The sequence below is a fragment of the Lycium barbarum genome, chromosome 4, assembly GCF_019175385.1.
Source record: "Lycium barbarum isolate Lr01 chromosome 4, ASM1917538v2, whole genome shotgun sequence".
NCBI lineage: Eukaryota > Viridiplantae > Streptophyta > Magnoliopsida > Solanales > Solanaceae > Lycium > Lycium barbarum.
In genome coordinates, this window is record NC_083340.1 from 134,575,142 (window position 1) to 134,594,200 (window position 19,059).

The 19,059-nt window shown below is 34.0% G+C and overlaps 2 protein-coding genes across 8 annotated transcripts; both read left to right on the top strand.

Annotated features, from left to right (window-relative positions):
• The first annotated feature begins 2,565 nt into the window (after positions 1 to 2,565).
• Positions 2,566 to 9,547, top strand: LOC132636587 (uncharacterized). Of its 6 annotated transcripts, none has more exons than XM_060353522.1 (7): positions 2,566 to 2,584; positions 4,472 to 4,669; positions 5,784 to 6,027; positions 6,673 to 7,065; positions 7,376 to 7,483; positions 8,363 to 8,532; positions 9,192 to 9,547. In XM_060353522.1, exons 2-7 carry the CDS (start codon positions 4,583 to 4,585, stop codon positions 9,390 to 9,392), a joined length of 1,203 nt encoding a protein of 400 aa, XP_060209505.1. In that variant the 5' UTR covers positions 2,566 to 2,584; positions 4,472 to 4,582; the 3' UTR covers positions 9,393 to 9,547. The 6 variants fall into 6 exon arrangements, with proteins under 6 accessions (XP_060209505.1, XP_060209502.1, XP_060209507.1 ...); XM_060353519.1 differs by lacking the exon at positions 2,566 to 2,584 and adding an exon at positions 2,597 to 2,739; XM_060353524.1 differs by lacking the exon at positions 2,566 to 2,584 and adding an exon at positions 2,597 to 2,739 and having other exon boundaries at positions 7,379 to 7,483.
• A 2,038-nt stretch (positions 9,548 to 11,585) lies between these two features.
• LOC132636588 (seed biotin-containing protein SBP65-like) lies at positions 11,586 to 16,599 on the top strand. 2 transcript variants are annotated; one of them, XM_060353527.1, is made up of 5 exons: positions 11,586 to 11,978; positions 12,769 to 13,182; positions 13,899 to 13,997; positions 15,015 to 15,569; positions 16,179 to 16,355. In XM_060353527.1, the coding sequence occupies exons 1-5, from the start codon at positions 11,759 to 11,761 to the stop codon at positions 16,202 to 16,204; spliced, it is 1,314 nt and encodes a 437-aa protein (XP_060209510.1). In that variant the 5' UTR covers positions 11,586 to 11,758; the 3' UTR covers positions 16,205 to 16,355. The 2 variants fall into 2 exon arrangements, with proteins under 2 accessions (XP_060209510.1, XP_060209509.1); XM_060353526.1 differs by having other exon boundaries at positions 11,589 to 11,978; positions 15,015 to 15,580; positions 16,179 to 16,599.
• The last annotated feature ends 2,460 nt before the right edge of the window (positions 16,600 to 19,059 follow it).

The window sequence follows — 19,059 nt, forward strand, 5'->3', positions numbered from 1 at the left end:
TAATCACAACAAGCCTATGTACGTAAATATTACCACTCCAGGTAATTATTGACATATTAGCCACAACAAGGCATGGGAAATATTGTCACTTCTAGTGACCATATATTTCTTGCAAATTCTCATTTAGCCACTAAGGGATATGAAATTAATATCATAATCCCTCTTAACAACATTGTTCTTTAGGAACAACTTTGAGGCATAAATGGTCCAGAACCAGTTCACCCGAACACCCTGGACAAAAAAATTACAGTATATATTTAGGATAAATTTTATGTGTTTATGTACATATATTAACTTTTGAACACCCTGAACATATATTACAGTGTATATTTAGGTTCAATTATTTTTCCGAACACCCTGAGTAAAAATCCTGAATCCGCCGCTGTCCAGAACTGATTAGATACCTTTAGATCCAATCAAAACGTGCTTATGGAAGAATGACCATAACAGCATAAGAGGATCTTTAACAGTGAGATATTTGAATTTCAAGCCCTCATCAATGGGCAGAGGAATATCATGGCTTTGGCACAGTCTTGATTTGATGCCTAATTTTTATCTTTCATTGTGTCTATCAGACCCATCATATTAAGATAAATTTCACCATCAAGCATCCAAGACGAACTTTTACCCGATAGATCCAGGACAGCAAATTCAAATTTAGAAGATTCGCAATTATTTAAGAAAAAGAAAGTCATACTTGTATTGTCAAAACGAATGAAAAGCATTTGTCCGGAGAGCCTGGCGAAATCGTTTAGCATATGTAATGAACATTTTCCAAGTATACTCAATACTTTGTCTGAATTACATGTATACAGGAGATATGTTAGAAATTTCCTTTCCACTTTTATTATCTACGTGAGATCAAGGCATGACTTACCATAATGTGAGGTGTCAATTAAACAAGCCAAAACACTGCATAAAATTTGCCACATAATATAGCTCTTAAAGATACAAACCTAACAAAGAATTGTAACCATACCTCTGCAAGAGTATGTTAATCGGAGCATATTCATGATAATGATTTCTTTATCACCGACAAACGAAAGCAAAACAAAGAGAAGTTCTTACTGATTTCCAGTAAAGCATGAACGAGTGGTATACTCGTATAACTCCAATAATTGCAAAACTAAAAATTAAACTTAAAATGACAGAGTCTCGTACTGATAACGTGTTATGAAATAATATTAAAAGTATACGACAATACGAGATATAGCCAAAGAAATTAGGGGGAGAGAGAGATATATTTTATTGCTCTTTCAATAAATGTACAAATGAACTGAATTGACTTTCTATTTATAGAAGAAAAAAAGCAGTTGCGAGGCTTTTCAGAAAGCTGTTGTGAGGCTTTTCAAAAGCTGCTGATAAGCGGCCTGCTTGATTTACTCGCAAGTTGCCTGCTTGATTGCAAGCCTAAGGAAGTTGCTACAAGGATTTTCAAGAAGCTGCTTGCAATCTGCCTGCATGAGCTACTTGCAAGCTTTCTGCTTAATTGCAAGTTTATCTAGGAAATTATGTAATTAAATGGACATTCATATTCGGTGTATTTATAACAATAACCAATTTGTGACCTTTTAACTGATTTTAATTTATGTAAGTACCTTAAACGTTTACCAAATAGTTACATAAGCTAAAAAGAAAAATACTTATAAGTTTGACCAACCCTCCCGATGATTCAGATATGTTCCAAGTGAACTTTTCTGCTTACGTCACAAAACAATGAAATAGCTGTCATTTAACTTATAATTAAAAAAATCGATCATTTTAGAAATTGGATGAAAAGGAATTGGATAAGGCAAGCATGGATCAAGCTTTTCTTTATCTTGTTTCTCAATCTTTCTTCTAAGCAATGTACTCTTCATTATTAAAATAGAAAAAACGGAGGCCACTATCCTAATTTATACGATATGGTTGAAGTTTCAAAAATCAAGCTTCTTTATTTTTACGGTGTATTTGGATATATAATTTTTTAATTTTTTTAAAAATAATATATATTTTAGAAAGACATAAAAGTACTATAAATAACAAGAATTAACAATTTTTTAAAATATTTAAAGAACATAAAACTAAATTACCGTAAAAAATATTTTTGTTTAACTTTCGAAATTCAAACTATGTTATGTAAATTGGGTCAAAGAGTATTTTATACGGTATCATTTGAGTTCCATTTCTTGCAAATATTCCCTCCGTCCATTTCTACTTCTTATAAAAAAAAAAAAAAAAAAAAAAAAAAAAAAAAAAGGCAGCTCAGTGCACTAAGCTCCCGCTATGCGCGGGATCCAGGGAAGGGCCGGACCACAAGAGTCTATTGTAGGCAGTTTTACCTTGCATTTCTGCAAGAAGCCGTTTATATACATTAAATATAGATGTTTATTTTCACTTTTTTAGTTTAAAAACTCAAGATGTAATTTACCATTTCATATATATTTATGAATTATCATTCTATTTTTTACGAGATGTGTTAAATCAATTAAGATAAGTAAATATGGAGGGAGAGGGAGAGAGTAACACACAATTGGTGACGAAATAATGAATAATGCAGGTTTTTTTGGACACGTGTCGGAAACCCACGTACACAAAAACCCAGGTGAACTCTCTCTTTACGTTTTTCATTTTCCAAAACTCTCCTTTTCTTTCTCCCTTTGTCCCACTTGTGCTCTACTTTGTGTTCACAATAACTCTTGTAAAACTTGTAATTTAGGACTCGTAATTTTTGCTTCTAAGTATTCTTATTTATAAACTGTAAGTTTCTCTGCTTCAACTCTAGAAGTCAATTAGCTCCTTTTTTGTTTAAAAAAAAAAGAAAAAAAGAACTTGTTATAGATAGGTGGTAATAGTCTGATTGAGCTATATATATATGTATGTAATTGGTTTTTAACCTTTTTGCCTGTTTCTTTAGGAAGAATTTGTGAGGTGAAATATTAATGTTTTTCCTAAATACTTGTTGTTTTCTTTTGTGGGGTGTGCTTCTTGATCATGTTGCTTATGATATTTATTTGTTTCTATGAAGAATTTGTATATACTGAGTTTTGGTGGTGGGTTTTATTTTATGTGTTTATATTTTTGAAAGGATGGTTAGAGCCTAGAGGTATCTTCTGTATGTGAAGTTATAGGGTTTTAGGTAAATTAGCTTGCTTTCTGTCCTTTTTTTTTTTTTTTTTTTGATGAATTATTTCATGGGTTTGGAATTCTTTTGTTGGAAATTTGGTATGAGGTGTATGTTTGGGTAATAAGGAAGCCTTTTGTTGACTTTGGCTGACCAAAATGGCTTTGGAATCTTGATAGCTATAGAGATATTCCATTCTGTCTATGTGTAGGCTAAAAAGTTCATCTAAATACATGAAACAGATGTTACAAGAAAGTATACCTATACAAGTCTTTTAAGGATTTTGTACGGCGAAGTCATTAAAAGACACTCAATTAAGGAACCCCTTGGATGCACTTTGCTGCCATCATCATCTCATATAAAAAAGTTCCTTCCTTGTCTATGCAATTGTCTAAAAAATCTGTTTTTCTAATGAATTTGTGAAATAATGGTTGGAAGTTTTTGATTGTTGGAACCCGGGGAGATCTTATCTGGTGAGCCTATCAAAATGACTTCTCTTCGTTCATGGTAGATTTTTTGCTTGATCGGTTCAATGACGATGAAGATAGTAGTAGTTCGGAATATCCTACTAGCTTTTAAAAAAAAAATTCGGATCATACTACTATAAGAATGCTTACCAATTTCCATGTCTCCATCAGCCACAGAAATAAAACAATGTTACGAATTGATGAGCTTGTGCTATTTATATGCTAACAAAAGCATTCTGATTTAGTTTCAAGTTTTGTTTATAAGAATTTCTACTACAGTGTTATAAATCAAGTTAATAAGTTATATATTTTTGCTAGAAAAAGAATTACTCTACCCAAGCAAGTTGAGGTTGGCGATATGGATCCTCATTGTTCATGTCGCTTTATTTAAGCTCAACATTCTATAGCGTGAGGATTCATTATAAATTGGTTAGTTTTATGCTGGTTATTAACCTACCGTGACCCTCCTCCTTTATTTGGGCTTGGGACCGGCTATGTGAGCAAGCTCAGATTAGGGGCGTAGCCAGGCCGATGAAGCCCCTTCGGCGGAAATTTATATTGTATATACAAAGTTAAAATTATTTTTATGTATATATGGTAGATGTTGAAGCCCCTTGGCTTCTTCTTGTGTTTACTTCTTCATATTTTGAACCCCCTTAGTGAAAATCCTGACTCCGCCATTGGCTTAGATATTGAACTAATTTTGCTAATACTAAAAGTTTGTTCTATGAGTGCACAATGTGAATTTTATTGTGGAGAATGATGTTGATTTGTATCTTGTTTATGTTGGAGCATTGATTTTACATCAGCAGGGTTATTTATAGAGTGGGTGACGTGCATTTCTTGTATTGATTGAAGTTGGTGAATAATCCAGCTCAACATACTTTTGTAATTTATGCAGTACGTTCAAGTTCTAGTGGTGCTGCATCTTGTTGAATTCTGGAGTTGAAAGCTATATCATTTTGCAGCACTAACTTCATTGAATCTTGGAAAGTTGTCAAAGTGTTATGCGATGGATATGAAAGGTATATCATGGGTCGGAAATATATACCAGAAATTTGAAGCTATGTGTTTGGAGATGGAAGAGGCTATGTACCAGGTAAACTTTATGCCCTCTCTGAATTAACTTTATTTATTCCTATTTAACTAGGGACGACATATGTTCAATTTTCCTAGCCTTGCTGAGAGAAGCTCGTTTATGACCTTGCTAATGGAATTTGATAAAAGGGACGAAGCGAGTTAAATAGTATGAGACAATACTTTGACCCCTAGAGCACTAGGAATGTTTGAATAAATTGAACTTTTGATCATATTCAATTTAACCCAAAAGGAAAATTAAAGGATATTGAACACTGACCATAAATTGCAGATGTTGCTCTATTGACCCATGGAGCTTATTTTTATCTATGATACCTGATAAATGTGCGTCTTCTTGTTACAAGACAAAAGACACGGTTTTAGTAGGAGGAAAGGCTACAGAAAGACTACAAACTTGCTCCTCATTCATTGCCGTTACTCCCTTATTTTATTAGAAATTTGTAGTTGTTTGGACATATTTGATACTTCAACTTCTCCCCACGGTTAGCAAAAATGCTAGAATTGGCAAAAACTATATTCTAATTTTCGCAGTTTGGTGATAGCTTTGTACTTCTAGTTCTGCATTGCAAGCATTTACTTCCTATGTTATCTGCTAGTGAGGATTCATATAGCTGACCTCAACTAGCTTGGAATTGAGACAGTGTTGTAGTACTGTTGTTGCTGTCTTGACTTTTATTAGGAGACTGTTAAGTTTTAATAGAAAAGAACATTTATTTCATTTTTCCATTCACATGAAATATATGTTTGGCACACTCTGAACTCGTGAGTAGGTAGTTACATTGGAAGGATAGACTGCTTATCATGTAATGTTCCAAACGGAGTGCATATGACATTCATGATTGTTTATCAATCAACAACAACAACAACATACCCAGTGTGATCCCACATGTGGGTTTGGGGAGGGTGAGGTGTACGCAGACCTTACCCCTACCTTGTGTGTTGTAGAGAGGTTGTTTCTGATAGACCGTCGGCTGTAATTGTTTATTTATCATTTGGATAAAAATTGCATCTTTAAAAATGTTCATAACTTTAACGTGTGCTACCTGTTATTCACCTTGCACCAATTTGGCCAATTAAGTATTCTCCACCATAATGGGTCCCATGGTATATCACAGGATACAGTTAGATATGTTGAGAATCAGGTGCAGACTGTTGGTGCAAGTGTCAAGAGGTTTTATTCAGACGCGATGCTAGATTTGCATCCTCAATTTAACATAGATCCTGTGAAAGTCGCAGCTGCTGACTTGTCTATTAACCCTTATGCTCACACTGAAATCAAAAAGAAGCTGAAAGCAAACCTTAAAGGACACCCTAGGGGAATTAGTAAGGAATTAATTGATGATACTCAAGTGATCAAGGGTAAGGATAGTGATTATCCCTCATCTTTTAGGCCCAAAAATTTGGCCACTATTCCATAGGGATAAGGCATAAAAACACATCTAAACTATGATGAAATTGCCAATTACACACCTAAACTATGTTGGGGTCCTATAACTCCATGAGCTTATTTTTTTCGTATTATTTACCCCGTTCATTAATTACGTCATTAAAAAAAAAAAAGTTAAAACACAGCATGTGCGAACACGCGCTTATTCATTCTTGCATCCCAAATAAAATACACTTTGCACCATGACTCTTTCAGATTGTAGATCAGATCCTCAACTATTTTTCCCCTCCAAGTAGCATTAATGTTGTTAAGTTTGCCTTAAACTCTGCCTCAAATGTACTTCTTGCACATTTCCAAAACAAAGTCCTTCTTTGAAGACCCCTTTTTTTAGTTTTGAATAAGCGTGTGTTTGCACATACTGAGTTTTAACATATTCTTTTACCAGGTAATTAATGAAGGGGGTAAATAATACGAAAAGTTAAGTTCAGGGGGTCACATAGTTAAGGTGTGCAGCAGTTGACAATTTCACCATAGTTTAGGTGTGTTGCAATGCCTTATCCCATTTCCATCACTCAATCCACGCAGAGCTGCTAATAGTGTATCTTATTATGTGTTAGGGAAAAGCAAAAGTGGAGGAGTTTATAGACGTCAAAGTGTTGGGATCAAAGAGATCGTCAGGGATACTCATTCTCCATCTAAGAAGTCGGCCGCTCTCCCTCTCATATCGAGGGATGCAATTAAATGGTCCTCACATTCTAAGGTCAGGGGAGGTTTTGAAGTGGCATCTGACCACATGACCATTTCGCCCTTGGCCTCAGTTAAAGAACCTGACTCTGTAGAAGCAGGAAAGGAGGTTTCCGACCATATTATAAGTACAAAGATGCCTGCTGCTGGTATATCCATTAATGCTGCAGCTTCGGACACGAGCTTATCAGTTGACTGTGGTGGACAGAACCAAGCAGATGTCAGCAACACTTCTTCTGCTGGTGACTTGCTATCAGACTCTCATGGTATACATGTCTAGCAGTATTCTATTTTTTTTTTAATAACCGTGGTGTCCGAGCCAGCTTCGCACACCTCGACTAATTCCACGTGATACGTGCCACCTCCACTAGTAACAGGTACCAGGTAACTCTGTCCATCAAGGCTAAGGCAGATGAGCAGAAATCACCTAGTGTGTTTCTGTCTCTGCTAGGATTGAGACCTCATGGTTCTCAATCTACTTTATTGACCACTAGGCCACACCCTTGAGTGCAATATTCTATTTCTTTTTGATTTTTTTTCTCTCCTTTTCTTTTATGTTAACTCTTGATGTGGCAGCAGATAGGTGCACGGACAAGGAGTTGGCTAGTGAGATTGCATCACAAATTAGCAGCAATACTCACGACGATAATGTTGCTAAGGAGGAGATAAATGAGTCCTGCAAAGGTATTTATAAGTCACCAGTAAAAAGGATTTCTTGCCTTCTCTTTTTTGCTTCGATTTTGCTGTGTACCAGTGATGCATGATTCACTACTCTGATATTATCTAGGAGAATAGCTTTTCATATCAGTGGCTGATTCATAAACTGGTGTAATAGTTCTGACCGAGTGAGTGACAGTATTATGTAAAATCATGTAGCGGACTATGTGATTGAGTCAACAATTCTATTGGATAAACTGTTAAACTGAACTAAACTAGCATAGTTGAAGGACTTAAATCATCGATCAGGAATCACGTCAATAGGGTATCCCACTGATATGGAGTTATTATGTGCTACATAATTATCAGGAATATAAATTACTCTCTCCATCCCAATCTGTGGGAGACTGTTTCCTTTTTAGTGAGTGCCAAAAAGAATGACACCTTTCTATTTTTAGTAATAATTAACTTTAAGTGTTCCCATTTTTTTACCCTTACTTAGATGATTTGTAGTCACACAAATATCTATGACTTATTTTAGGGCACAAGTTTCAAAAGTGTTTCTTTCATTTTAAAACTCCGTGCCTAGTCAACACCTTCATATAAATTGGACGGATGGAGTATATATTCACTTGCTATGAAATCAGAATACCTGCATTAAAATTTAAAAGTCCATGGCTTTTCAAGGAGACAATAATATTTGCATCATCCTACCCCAAGGCAAAAGGGTCCTTATGTTCGCTCTTTTCTTTCTACCTAGTACCAGCTTCCGAACAAACGTATCGAAGGAACACTTATGCAACGTGCTCCTGCTTTTCAGATATTTCCGTTCCGATTCCTTAAAATTGCATCTTTTGTTAGTCATTTTCTCAATTCTTTCTTTGTGTTTGCTGTCATCTTTTATAGAAGGATCAGATAGATCTTGTTCTGCTACACCCAAGAATTATGACTTGATCGAGTCCGATGTGGAAATTGTTGAGCGTTATGATGTATCAAAATCGGACGAAGCATGTGTCATGGTAGAAATGGATAGGCTTCATGGTCCACAGAGCTTAGTCAAACGGAAGTCGTACAAGGTCCCCTCCTTCTCCTTCTCCTCTTTCCTCTCGTGTTGTATTTGATATTTCTTGCTTTTTATCTACTCCCTCTACTTCAAGTTATGTCTTACTTTCCTGTTTAGTTTGTTTAAGAAAGAATGCCGCTTTATATCTTTAGTACTCCCTCCGTCTCAATTTATGTGACACTTTTCATTTTTCGAGATTCAACCTTCTTAATTTTGATTGTGTGTTTGAACATAAAATCTTTAAATTTTTTGAAATAAAATTTGCATACTAGGTAAAAAGTATTATACGTCACAATAACTAATAATTTAAAATATTTAAAAGGCATATGAAAAAACTACCGCAAACAAACAACTCGTTTCACTCTCGAAATCCGAACTCCATCACATAAATTGGACTGAGGGAGTAACTCTGTAATTCCATTCCCACATGTCATGTTTAAGAACACAAGGTTCAAAGGGACTTTTTAGTACATTATACACAGTCTTTTGTTTAAGATCACAAGATTTAAAAGTTTTTCCTACTTTCTTAAATTCCATGCCTAGTCAAATTAAGACACATAAAATGGAACAAATGGAGTATATGTTTATTGTTGGTTTGGTTGTGGGGGGAGGGGTTGTTTCGTTGAAAATGTGCGCCTTAGATGTTGTTGACAGTTCCAGTTATTTTCTCAGAAGAAGCTCCGCCAAGTGTTTTCCACGAAAAAGAAGTCGATGAGGAAAGAGTATGAGCAGCTTGGAGCATTACATGGAGATCAACAGCCTAACATAGAGGCTGAAGATGACAAGGTGATGGAGGTTCACGCCGCGAACTTGAACTCAAAGAAGTTGTCATCAGCTAATGATCATTCTGAATCTGAGTGGGAGTTTCTCTAGATATGATGCATTGCTGCTATAAAATTGTAATGTTGTTTTTGCCAATCAATAGATGGCTTTGTACATAAAACCAATATAGTAAGAGGAAGATCCTGGTGTTGTTATGATACGCTAATTATTTCTCTTAAAGAAAAGGTGATGACTAAGTGAACATAGACCGCTCCTGTAACATAACTAGTTAATATAATACATGGTGGCAAGTTGAAGCACCTCATAATAGGGTCAATAAGCTAGTCCTTCTCTCCCCAGTCTGCCTCAGATCAATATCATACAAAGAAAACAAAAGTACTCGAAGTTCTTTACAAATGATCTTTAACATTTTTAGTGAGCCAGCGGAAAAAAATTTCATCTGTGTAGCTGTTATAGATTGTAGCCATCGTTGATGTATACTCGGTGTGTAATTAGTATATAATATGTGCACACTGATTATACAAGTTAAAAATTGTAAAATAAAGATTAGAATTTTCTTTATTATTGTATAAGGTAAAAATCTCTGTTTTGTATTGGCATTTCAATCTTCCTAATTAAAGTATGCATTCCGTAATTAAGAAACTCTTTCCGGTGTTTGATCTCCTTAGAGTGGTTAGTGTGTACTTCTGAAACTAATTCTAACTTGCAGGGTTAACAGGTCTCTGTACTTGTATGAGATCTCCTGTTCAGAAAGCATGCTTCTTTTTCAGTGTTTTGAACTCCTTAGGTTATATTTGGTACTGTCTATATGTAGAAAATATCTCTGCTGTCGGTATTTGTTCCAAATTAAGTAATTTAACCTTAGGAGTTACAGTTTAAGTAACGTATAAGTTTATATCCAAAACATATGTTCTCCAATATTCATTAGCTTAACGTAAATGCCCGTAAACTTCTTTTTCTTCTACCGGTTGGGATTGAAATAATACGAGAAGCTAACAATTGCAAATCGTGAACTGATGATAATCAAGAACCGAAAAAAGAAAAAAAAAACACTAAAAGCGATATAATAATTTAATATGGTGTAATAAATTGATCTGCATATGAAAAACTAATATAAAAGCATAAAAAACTATTGAGAAAAATAATTCCAACTAAACAAAACTTTTTAATGACTACATTGTGGATACTATGGCGTTGTACGAGAAGTTTTTCTTCAAGAAAAGGACCCTAACACTACCTCCGTAGTTAATAGGTGCAACGCATAATTTACGTGCATCAATTGTTTTAATGTAACCACCCAATTCTTATCTTCTCTGGCCATGGATTCTGTGTTGGCCAGCTTTGTTGACACTTATATAAAGGTTAAGGATTAGTAATTTCATGATAAATTTTGGATTAGATTGATCCCTATTTGTTTTGGGATATTAGCTAATCTCGAGATAATTTTTATATTAAAATAGTGGGATTAGTTATCTCATATGGTGAGATAGCTAATCCCATGGGATATCCGACCATGTACCGAACGTTTGGGATATACCAATTTGATAACGTTTTGCTCGACATTTTCAGAGTACTAGTGTCTTCTTTATTGCAGAGCAGTTTTTTTTTTTTTTTTTTTTTTTTTTTTTTCATTTTAAGTTTTGGGTCTTCAACTTTCAGAATTTTGATATTGATTATGCAAATGTAGGTCTCAGACGGTCAATCTTGTAACTTGTATGTTCAGGAATGTGCCTTTTGTGTTTTGGATAAATGATTATTAAGAAAACTATTTGTTCGATTAAGTGATATTCGGTTAAACGAATCATATAATTAGCCTATTCACTTTTTAATTTCCACTTTTAGTATTAGAGTCCGGAGCCTAAAGGGTATAAAAATACACGGTATAAACTAAAAGGGAATGACCAAAAATTTATATATCAAAAGGGATATATCGTGAGCTGATCCACGTTATACCCCAAACTTTTTTTTCACCAGTCAGACGAAAACCGAAAAATTAAAAAAAAAAAATTAACTGTATAACCGTATACTGCTTTGTCCAAGCTTGTTTCATGCCACATTGGCAAATATTCAGTGAACTGTAACACTGACAGGACATAAAGACACGTTAGCATTCACTAGCTGACTCATCCACTTTGGCTATATTCCTCTTCTCACCACGTCATAAACAAATAACTCATCACTCACCACGTGTCATAAAAATACTACTACCATCTAACCATATTCGGTTGCTAACTTGCTATGCACTTCCCTTTTTTCTATATATACATAACATAATATAGTAAGTACATTGTCATTAATTTCCTTCAATCCTTTGTCTCACTTGAATTTCCAATACACAAAAAGAAAAAAAGACAAACAGAACTGAACTAGAGCATTATTTAGTAAAGTGACAACGGCTTCAGAGAAAGCAAGAAGAGAAATTCCTGACAAGTGTTGCTATTGGTCAAGAACATACAATGGCTTCAGAGAAAGCAAGAAGAGAAATTCCTATCATAAGTGTTGCTATTGGTCCTCATGAACATAAGGAACAAGGCCAAGATGGATTTGGCCAAAAAGGGAAATCTCATTACCAGATACATTCTCAACCTGCAGCTAAAGTTGGTGGGCTTGAGTTTTCTAGTGTTGGGGAAATGCAGCAAACTGAGCAAAATGAGAAAGATAGGGACACAGATCAAGGTAAAAGTGGATAGCTGTTATGTTTTGTAACCAGAGGCAGAGTCAGGATTTATGAGTTATGAATTTTAGAATGATGACTCAGTACTAATAATAACTGAGTTAAATTCAGTGATTAAATATAATGTGTATATAGTTTATGACTTTTTAACATAAGTATATTGTTTGAGCAAAAGTGAGTATCTTGAAAAAATTAGCTCAAATGTTATGCTCTGTAATTAGAGGTGGAGTTAGAATTTTAAATTTTATGAGTTCGTCAAAATGACGGACTAGTTTTAAATTTAGTATCTCCTATATATTTGATAAAAAAAAATTTTGAACACAAATATATTATAATGGTACTACTGTTTTGCTAACATACTTGATAATGTTTTTTAACATAAATATAACATACTTGCTTTTTTGAGCAAAAGCTACTGATTAAACCAGTATCTGTGCTTCTACTCTTTACTACTCTTGGTACTCAATACGCTCAAAGAAATTGCAACCTTAAAACGAAGAAGATTAAGTAGGCATTTGGTCATAGATTTCAAATATTTTTCACTTTAATTTATGAAGTGTGAAGTAGTGGGAATTTTGAAGTTCGAGTTGAAGATGGAGTTGTATGTGTTAGGCTATAGTTTTTGCTAATAAGGGGAGTGAAAAAGCATGTTATTTGGAGTTAATTTTTCAAATTTTATTTTGATTGAAATTTTTAGTAACCAAACACCGATTTTGAAATAAAGTGAAAATATTTCGGGAAAAAGTAAGTAATTCTCCTGGTTAAACAGCTCCTAAATTTTGATTTCTCCAGGAATTAGTGGAGAGGGGCTAGGAGGTGTAAAATTTGGATCACATGGCCAAGAACAAAAAGGTCCAGAGATGAACAAAAACAGCCAAATGCAGAAGCAAGAAGGTATAGAAGGAAGAGTTCATGGCGGAATTCATCCTCAAGAAACTGGTGAAGAGCAGAAAAAAGCTCCATCTTCAGAGGAAACTGCACAGCTGAGAAAAACTGCCCAACAGAAATCAAAAGAAACCTTGGGAGTTGCTGAAGGACGCTACGATAAGGCCAAGGAATTAGGGGGGTCTGCATTGCACGATGCGAAAGAATCGGCTAGTCATGGTCTTGGTGCTGCAGGCTGTTATGCAACAGCAAAAGGTGCACAAGCCAAAGATTATGTTGCTGATAAGGCTGGAGCTGCCAAGGATACTGCCCTTCACAAAGGTCAGGAGGCTTATGCTCAGTAGTATTTTTATCCTAGAATATAGATAAATGTGAAAAATTGCTAAATTTTTCGATGAATATTAAATTTTCAATTCACAATTTCAAAAGTACAATTAATTAACAGCTAAGAGTTCTTTGATTCCATCAATTTAGTGTGATTCCATCAAGTTTAAATCAAGTCAAGTTTTTTTATTTTTCTTTCCTATGCTTTAACATATATACTAAGTAGGCGTCTGGACATGATTTTGGTGATTTTGGAAAGAAAAAAAAAATTGAAGTTTAAGTTGAAAAAAAGAGTATTCAACTTAGAAAAGATGTTAGAAGATTTGTGAGGGACAATTTTTTCTTTTTACTTTGAAAAAGTGGATCATGAATTTGGTGATATTTGAATAATAGTATTTGAAGTTAAGTTGAAAGAAGTGTTAGAACTAGTTTTTCAAGTTTGAAAAACTCAAACTTTTAAGTTCGAGTGAACTTTTTTATTACAAAGACGGCGGAGTTAAAAGTCCGGATACTTGTGTTCAAATGGTGTATGTATGGTACGAAATTATTAAATGTATAAAAATATCTTTAGAATTCTATTATTAACACTTGAAATTGTCGTGTTAGAATACTTTCGAAGTTGAAATACGCATCTAGACTACAATCTAGACCTATTCAAAAAGGGTTGGAAAAAAAAATGTACGTGAGCCCTAAAGATACTCTTTCGAGTGCAGGTGCACAAGCCAAAGATACTGTCAGTGATGGTGTTAGAAGTGGATCTCAGTATGTTGCTGATAAGGCTGTAGCTGCCAAGGACACTGCCCTTGAGAAAGGTCAGTAGTATTTTCATCACGGAATATACATGTCTGTGTGTGAAAAAAAAATACTAATTTTTTCAATGAATATTAAATTTTGACTTCAGTCAACAGTACAATCAATTCATAGGACTGAGACTTGAAGTTTGATACAGTACAATCAATTCATAGGACTGAGACTTGAAGTTTGATTAATTAAGTCTAAACTTTGTACCTGGCTTTCAGGCTTTGCTATACTGGAACATACTAAGTAGGTGGTTGGACATGAATTTAATGTGGTGATATTCAAAATAGTAGTATTTTGAAGTTGAACTTAGCTGGGGTCTAATGTCACAAATTGAGCTGCTTGTCTATTACTGACAATTCAATCTGCATGCGAGTTTGAATGTGAATGCTCTAAAGTTATACCTAAATTAATGTCTTAAGAGCTAGCTAAGAATATATTGAAGAAGCAATTGGAAATTTAATATAATAATTCGACTAGTGCTTTATAATTGCCTCATGCTACAGTATCCGAGCCAAACTGGAAAAAAAGTTATTTTCACTTAAAACAAGTGGTCAAAAATGTTACTTCGTAGTAGAAGTTTTTTGTCTTTTTTACTTGAGGGGAATTTTTACTTGAAAAAGTGGCTAGGAGCCCGTTTGGATTGGCTTATAAGTTGCTTATAAGCTGTTTTCAGTTTTTTTGAGTGTTTGACTGGTCAGCTTAAAGTCATTTTGTGCTTAAAATAAGCTCAAAAAAATAATTGGGCCCATTTGACTTAACTTATCTAAAGCAACTTATAAGCTGAAAACAATTTATAAGCCAAAAAAAATAAGTTAGACTATCCCAACTTATTTTTTTAGCTTATAAGCTGTTTGGCATAAGCCCATCCAAACAAGCTCTAGAACAAGTTTCTCGAACTTGGAAACCTCAAAACTTCGTACTTTTTGGAGTGAAAAATTGATTAATATGTATAACAAAATGCTTCTTTTGAGGGGAGAAAAGGTTGAAAAAGAGAAAAAAATTGTAGAGATATACCCTTTTAAGTGCAGGTGCACAAGCCAAATATACTGTCACTTCTGGCGCTCAAATTGGAGCCGAGTATGCTGCGGACAAGGCTAGAGTTGCAAAGGACACTGCTCTCGAAAAAGGCCAGCAAGCTTATGGTGCAACTAAAGACACCCTCTCAAGTGCAGGACAAACTGCTGCTGAGAAGAGCAGGAATGCAGTAGGCTATGTTGGGCAGAAAGGCGTCGAAGCAAAAGACGCCACGATTGAAACAGGGAAAAACGCGGCAGGGTATGCAGGGGAAGCAGCTAAAACTGCGAAGGATATGGCGGAAGTGGGAGCTTTAGGAGCTGCACATTATACGGCGAAAGCAGCAGCAGGGGCCACGAAAGCCACGGCTGGTGCTCTTTCTAGTGCAGCAGGGTATGCCGGGGAGAAGGCAGTCGCGGCGAAGGATACGGTTGCTGATGCTGGAAAGAGCTCGGCGGGATATGCAGGCGACAAATTGACGGCTGCTAAAGATTATGTAGTTTCAGCTGAAGAAAGTGCAGCTGATTATGCAGGCAGAAGGAAAGCAGAAGCAGAGAGGCAATTAGAAGGTAATCCCGAGGTAAACATAACTACTACATCTCTGCTTACAGCATACCAAAGTATACTGCAGTGATCATTCTAGTTTTAACTCTATGTGGGACGATATCATACTGAATGTTCGCAAGCAAAGGACCAAATAATCTGGAGAAGGTTTCTCTCACCAAAGTGTTCTTGAATAAGTATTTGATACACTTGGGTACATAAGTAGTTCCTATATCTTAATAATTGGTTTTTTTTTTTTTTAATGATTGTGTTGTCCGGTCAGCTTTTATGCACCCCATCCCCGACTAACTAATTTTAGGTTCTGCGGTACCTCTTACCTCGCACCGGCACCAATGAGTAACTATGTGCACCAAAGCTTCACCTAGTGTTTTGATAAATGGTGCTTTCTAGTGCTTTTATAAATGGCAGTTTTAGTGGAAGCGGTTTTATCTATTTGCAGCATGCAACATGATTTTGTTTCATTCTATAACCATACATGCACAAATATCTCTTTAAGATGTTTGCTTCCAAGCCTTTCTCAATTCTGTTCCAACCCTCTAAGCATTATGATTACACTCTATTTTGATGTATTTATATGCATTAACCTGAATTTGTCTGTTAAATTTGTGTGCCAGGGAAGAAGCGGAGGCGGAGTCATTAGCGTAGAAAAGCAAGAACCAGAGGAGAGCAAGCAAGTGCAGGAGCAGGGAGGTGGAGGTGGTGTGCTGCAAGGAATTGGTGAAGCTATAGTTGGAATAGGGAAAACTGCTACAGATTTTGTTGCTGGTGGGAACCAATCTCAAACTGGTTATCAGGGGAGTGGAAAAGTGGAGTAGAAAAGGGAAGTCCACAATGAAATGGTTGAAGTAGGCGTTTTTGGCACCTTTTTGAAGGTTGGTTGGGGAATTTTGTGTGGTGTATAATATGTAGTAGTTATGAAAAAGTCATAAGTACATGTGTGTGTATTTTGTTGTTGCTAAATGCAAGTGTGTATTTTGTTGTTGATATATGCAAGCATATGTATATATGTTGAATCTACCTTTTTTATTAGTGGAACTGTTGTGTATGTATTTTGTTTTTGCTAAAATGCAAGTATATGTAAAAGAAAAGTCCATCTCAATGAAATGGTTTAGGGCGTTTTTGGCACCTTTTTTGAAGGTTGGTTAGTGGAACTGTGTGGTGTAATAGTATATAGTAGTTGTGAAAAAGGTCATAAGTACGTAGTGTGTGTATTTTGTTGTTACTAAATGCAAGTATATGTATATGTTGAATCTTCTTGTAATATTTTCTAGTTGTTGCTAAATGCAAGTGTATGTTGAAACTACTATTTTTATTGAAACTTTTGCAAATGTATGATGTTTTCTAGTCTCAAACTGGTTATTAGGGGAGTGAACAAGTGGAGTAGAAAAGAAAAGTCCACATTGAAATGGTTGATCATTTGGCCCCTTTTTGAAGCTTTGGCTAGTGGAATTGTGTGGTGTATAATATATGAAGGTTGTGAAAAGGTCGCAAGTACATAGTGTGTGTTTTGTGTTGCTACATTCAAGTATATGTATATGTATATGTTGAATCTGCTTCTTTTTTTTTTTTTTAATTAGTGGAACTGTTGTTGCTAAATGTATGTGTATATGTTTTTTTTATTAGTGAAACTTTTGTATGTGTTTTGTTGTTGCTAAATGCAAGTATATGTTGAAACTACTATTTTTATTAGTGGAAACTTTTACAAGAGAGTGATGATTTTTTAAGAATGATTCAGATACGAAGAATACTATTCCCCTTGTGCCTGTAGTGCTAGAACGTATATTCGTAGTAGAGAAGTTATAAATCCACCACCAGCATAGGAGTATATAAATGCTTGATATATATACTCCCTTCGTTTTAAATTTTTAATTTACAGCGTAGGAGTGTATAAATGCTTGATATATATACTCCCTTCGTTTTAAATTTTTAATTTACAGCGTAGGAGTGTATAAATGCTTGATATATATACTCCCTTCGTTTTAAATTTTTAATTTAATTGTCTTATTTTCTTCTTTGGTTTGTTAGTAAAAAGAGTATTTCTTTCCATACTTATTAATTTAATATTAATAATTCAAAAATCCTATATCACAGTGTAAATTACGTGATATTATTTTAGTACATTATACACATTTTTAATTTACGATCATAAAATTTAACAGTCTTTTTTTATTTCTTAAATTTGTGGTCAATCAAATTAAGACATTTAATTGGAATGGAAGGAGTAATATGGTAAGGAAAAAGTAAATAATCCTTTGTTGGTTTTCTTACTATTTCTATTGTTTCGCCCTATTCCTAGTGTCTTGTTAGTGAGTATATTATTCGCAAAATATTTACTAAATATAATGATATCATAATTGAGTGGATTGGAGATTTGACGAGACTTTGAGCTTAAAGTAATAAGAGCTTATCGAAAATCAGAACTGTTAAGTGTTGGTCGCATCAGACGACAAACGAGGCTAATCAAATTAATGAGATACTTAGGTTATAGATATTCACTACTTATTAAAAGAATGAGTGAAAATCATTTTCACCCCCCAATTTTACTTTAAAATCAAACTGCCCCCTCAACTATGAACAATAGACATTCTCCCCCCTTATTCTAATTAATTTTTTAAAATTTCTATTTTATCCTTACACTATCAACTTGTCTTTTTTTCTTTTATTTCTTTAAAATCATGATATTTTATCTAGTTAATCTAGGTAACAAAATTTCTTGTAAGAAGATAAATATTATTTTTGAGACGGAAAAATAAAAATAAAAAATTCTAACTGAGTATATAACTTAGTATCATTCTATAAAGAGATAAATGAGAAGAATAAGATTTTATTTTATTAATAATAATCAAAACTCTAATATGTGTATTTATCAAGTAAAAAAACAAGCAATAATAACTTTATAAATATATTTCAATGCAAGAAATACAAACTAATTAATAAAAACAGTGGTATATTATGTAACAAATTCCTAAAAGATTATCTATTTATATTTGTAAATGAATTTTAAATTATTATTTAAAAAATATTTCATTAGTGACAACGAAAACTCGTTTATCTATTGACAATATAGAATAAGACGAGAAGTGAAACTTAAATATACATATATGTAAAATAACATGTAATATATATATATATATATATATATATATATATATATATATATATATATATATAATATTAAAATATCAATCATAAAAAGTAACATTAGATTTTGTGATAAATTCATAAAAAGATTATTCTACTTATACTATGAACTTAAATAAAAATTTATAAATACCTAGATTAAAATAATAAATTTTTATAATATAAAAAGGATTACATAAATGGAGGATTGAAAATGTGAAGGGTAAAATAGACATTGCATCTGATAAAGGGGGAAGAATGTCTATTGTTCATAGGTGAGGGGGTAGTTTGATTTTTTAAGTAAAGTTGAGGGGTGAAAATTTTCACCCAGACAAAAGAATTATTAAGTGCCTATTTTATCTAACGTGAAATTTA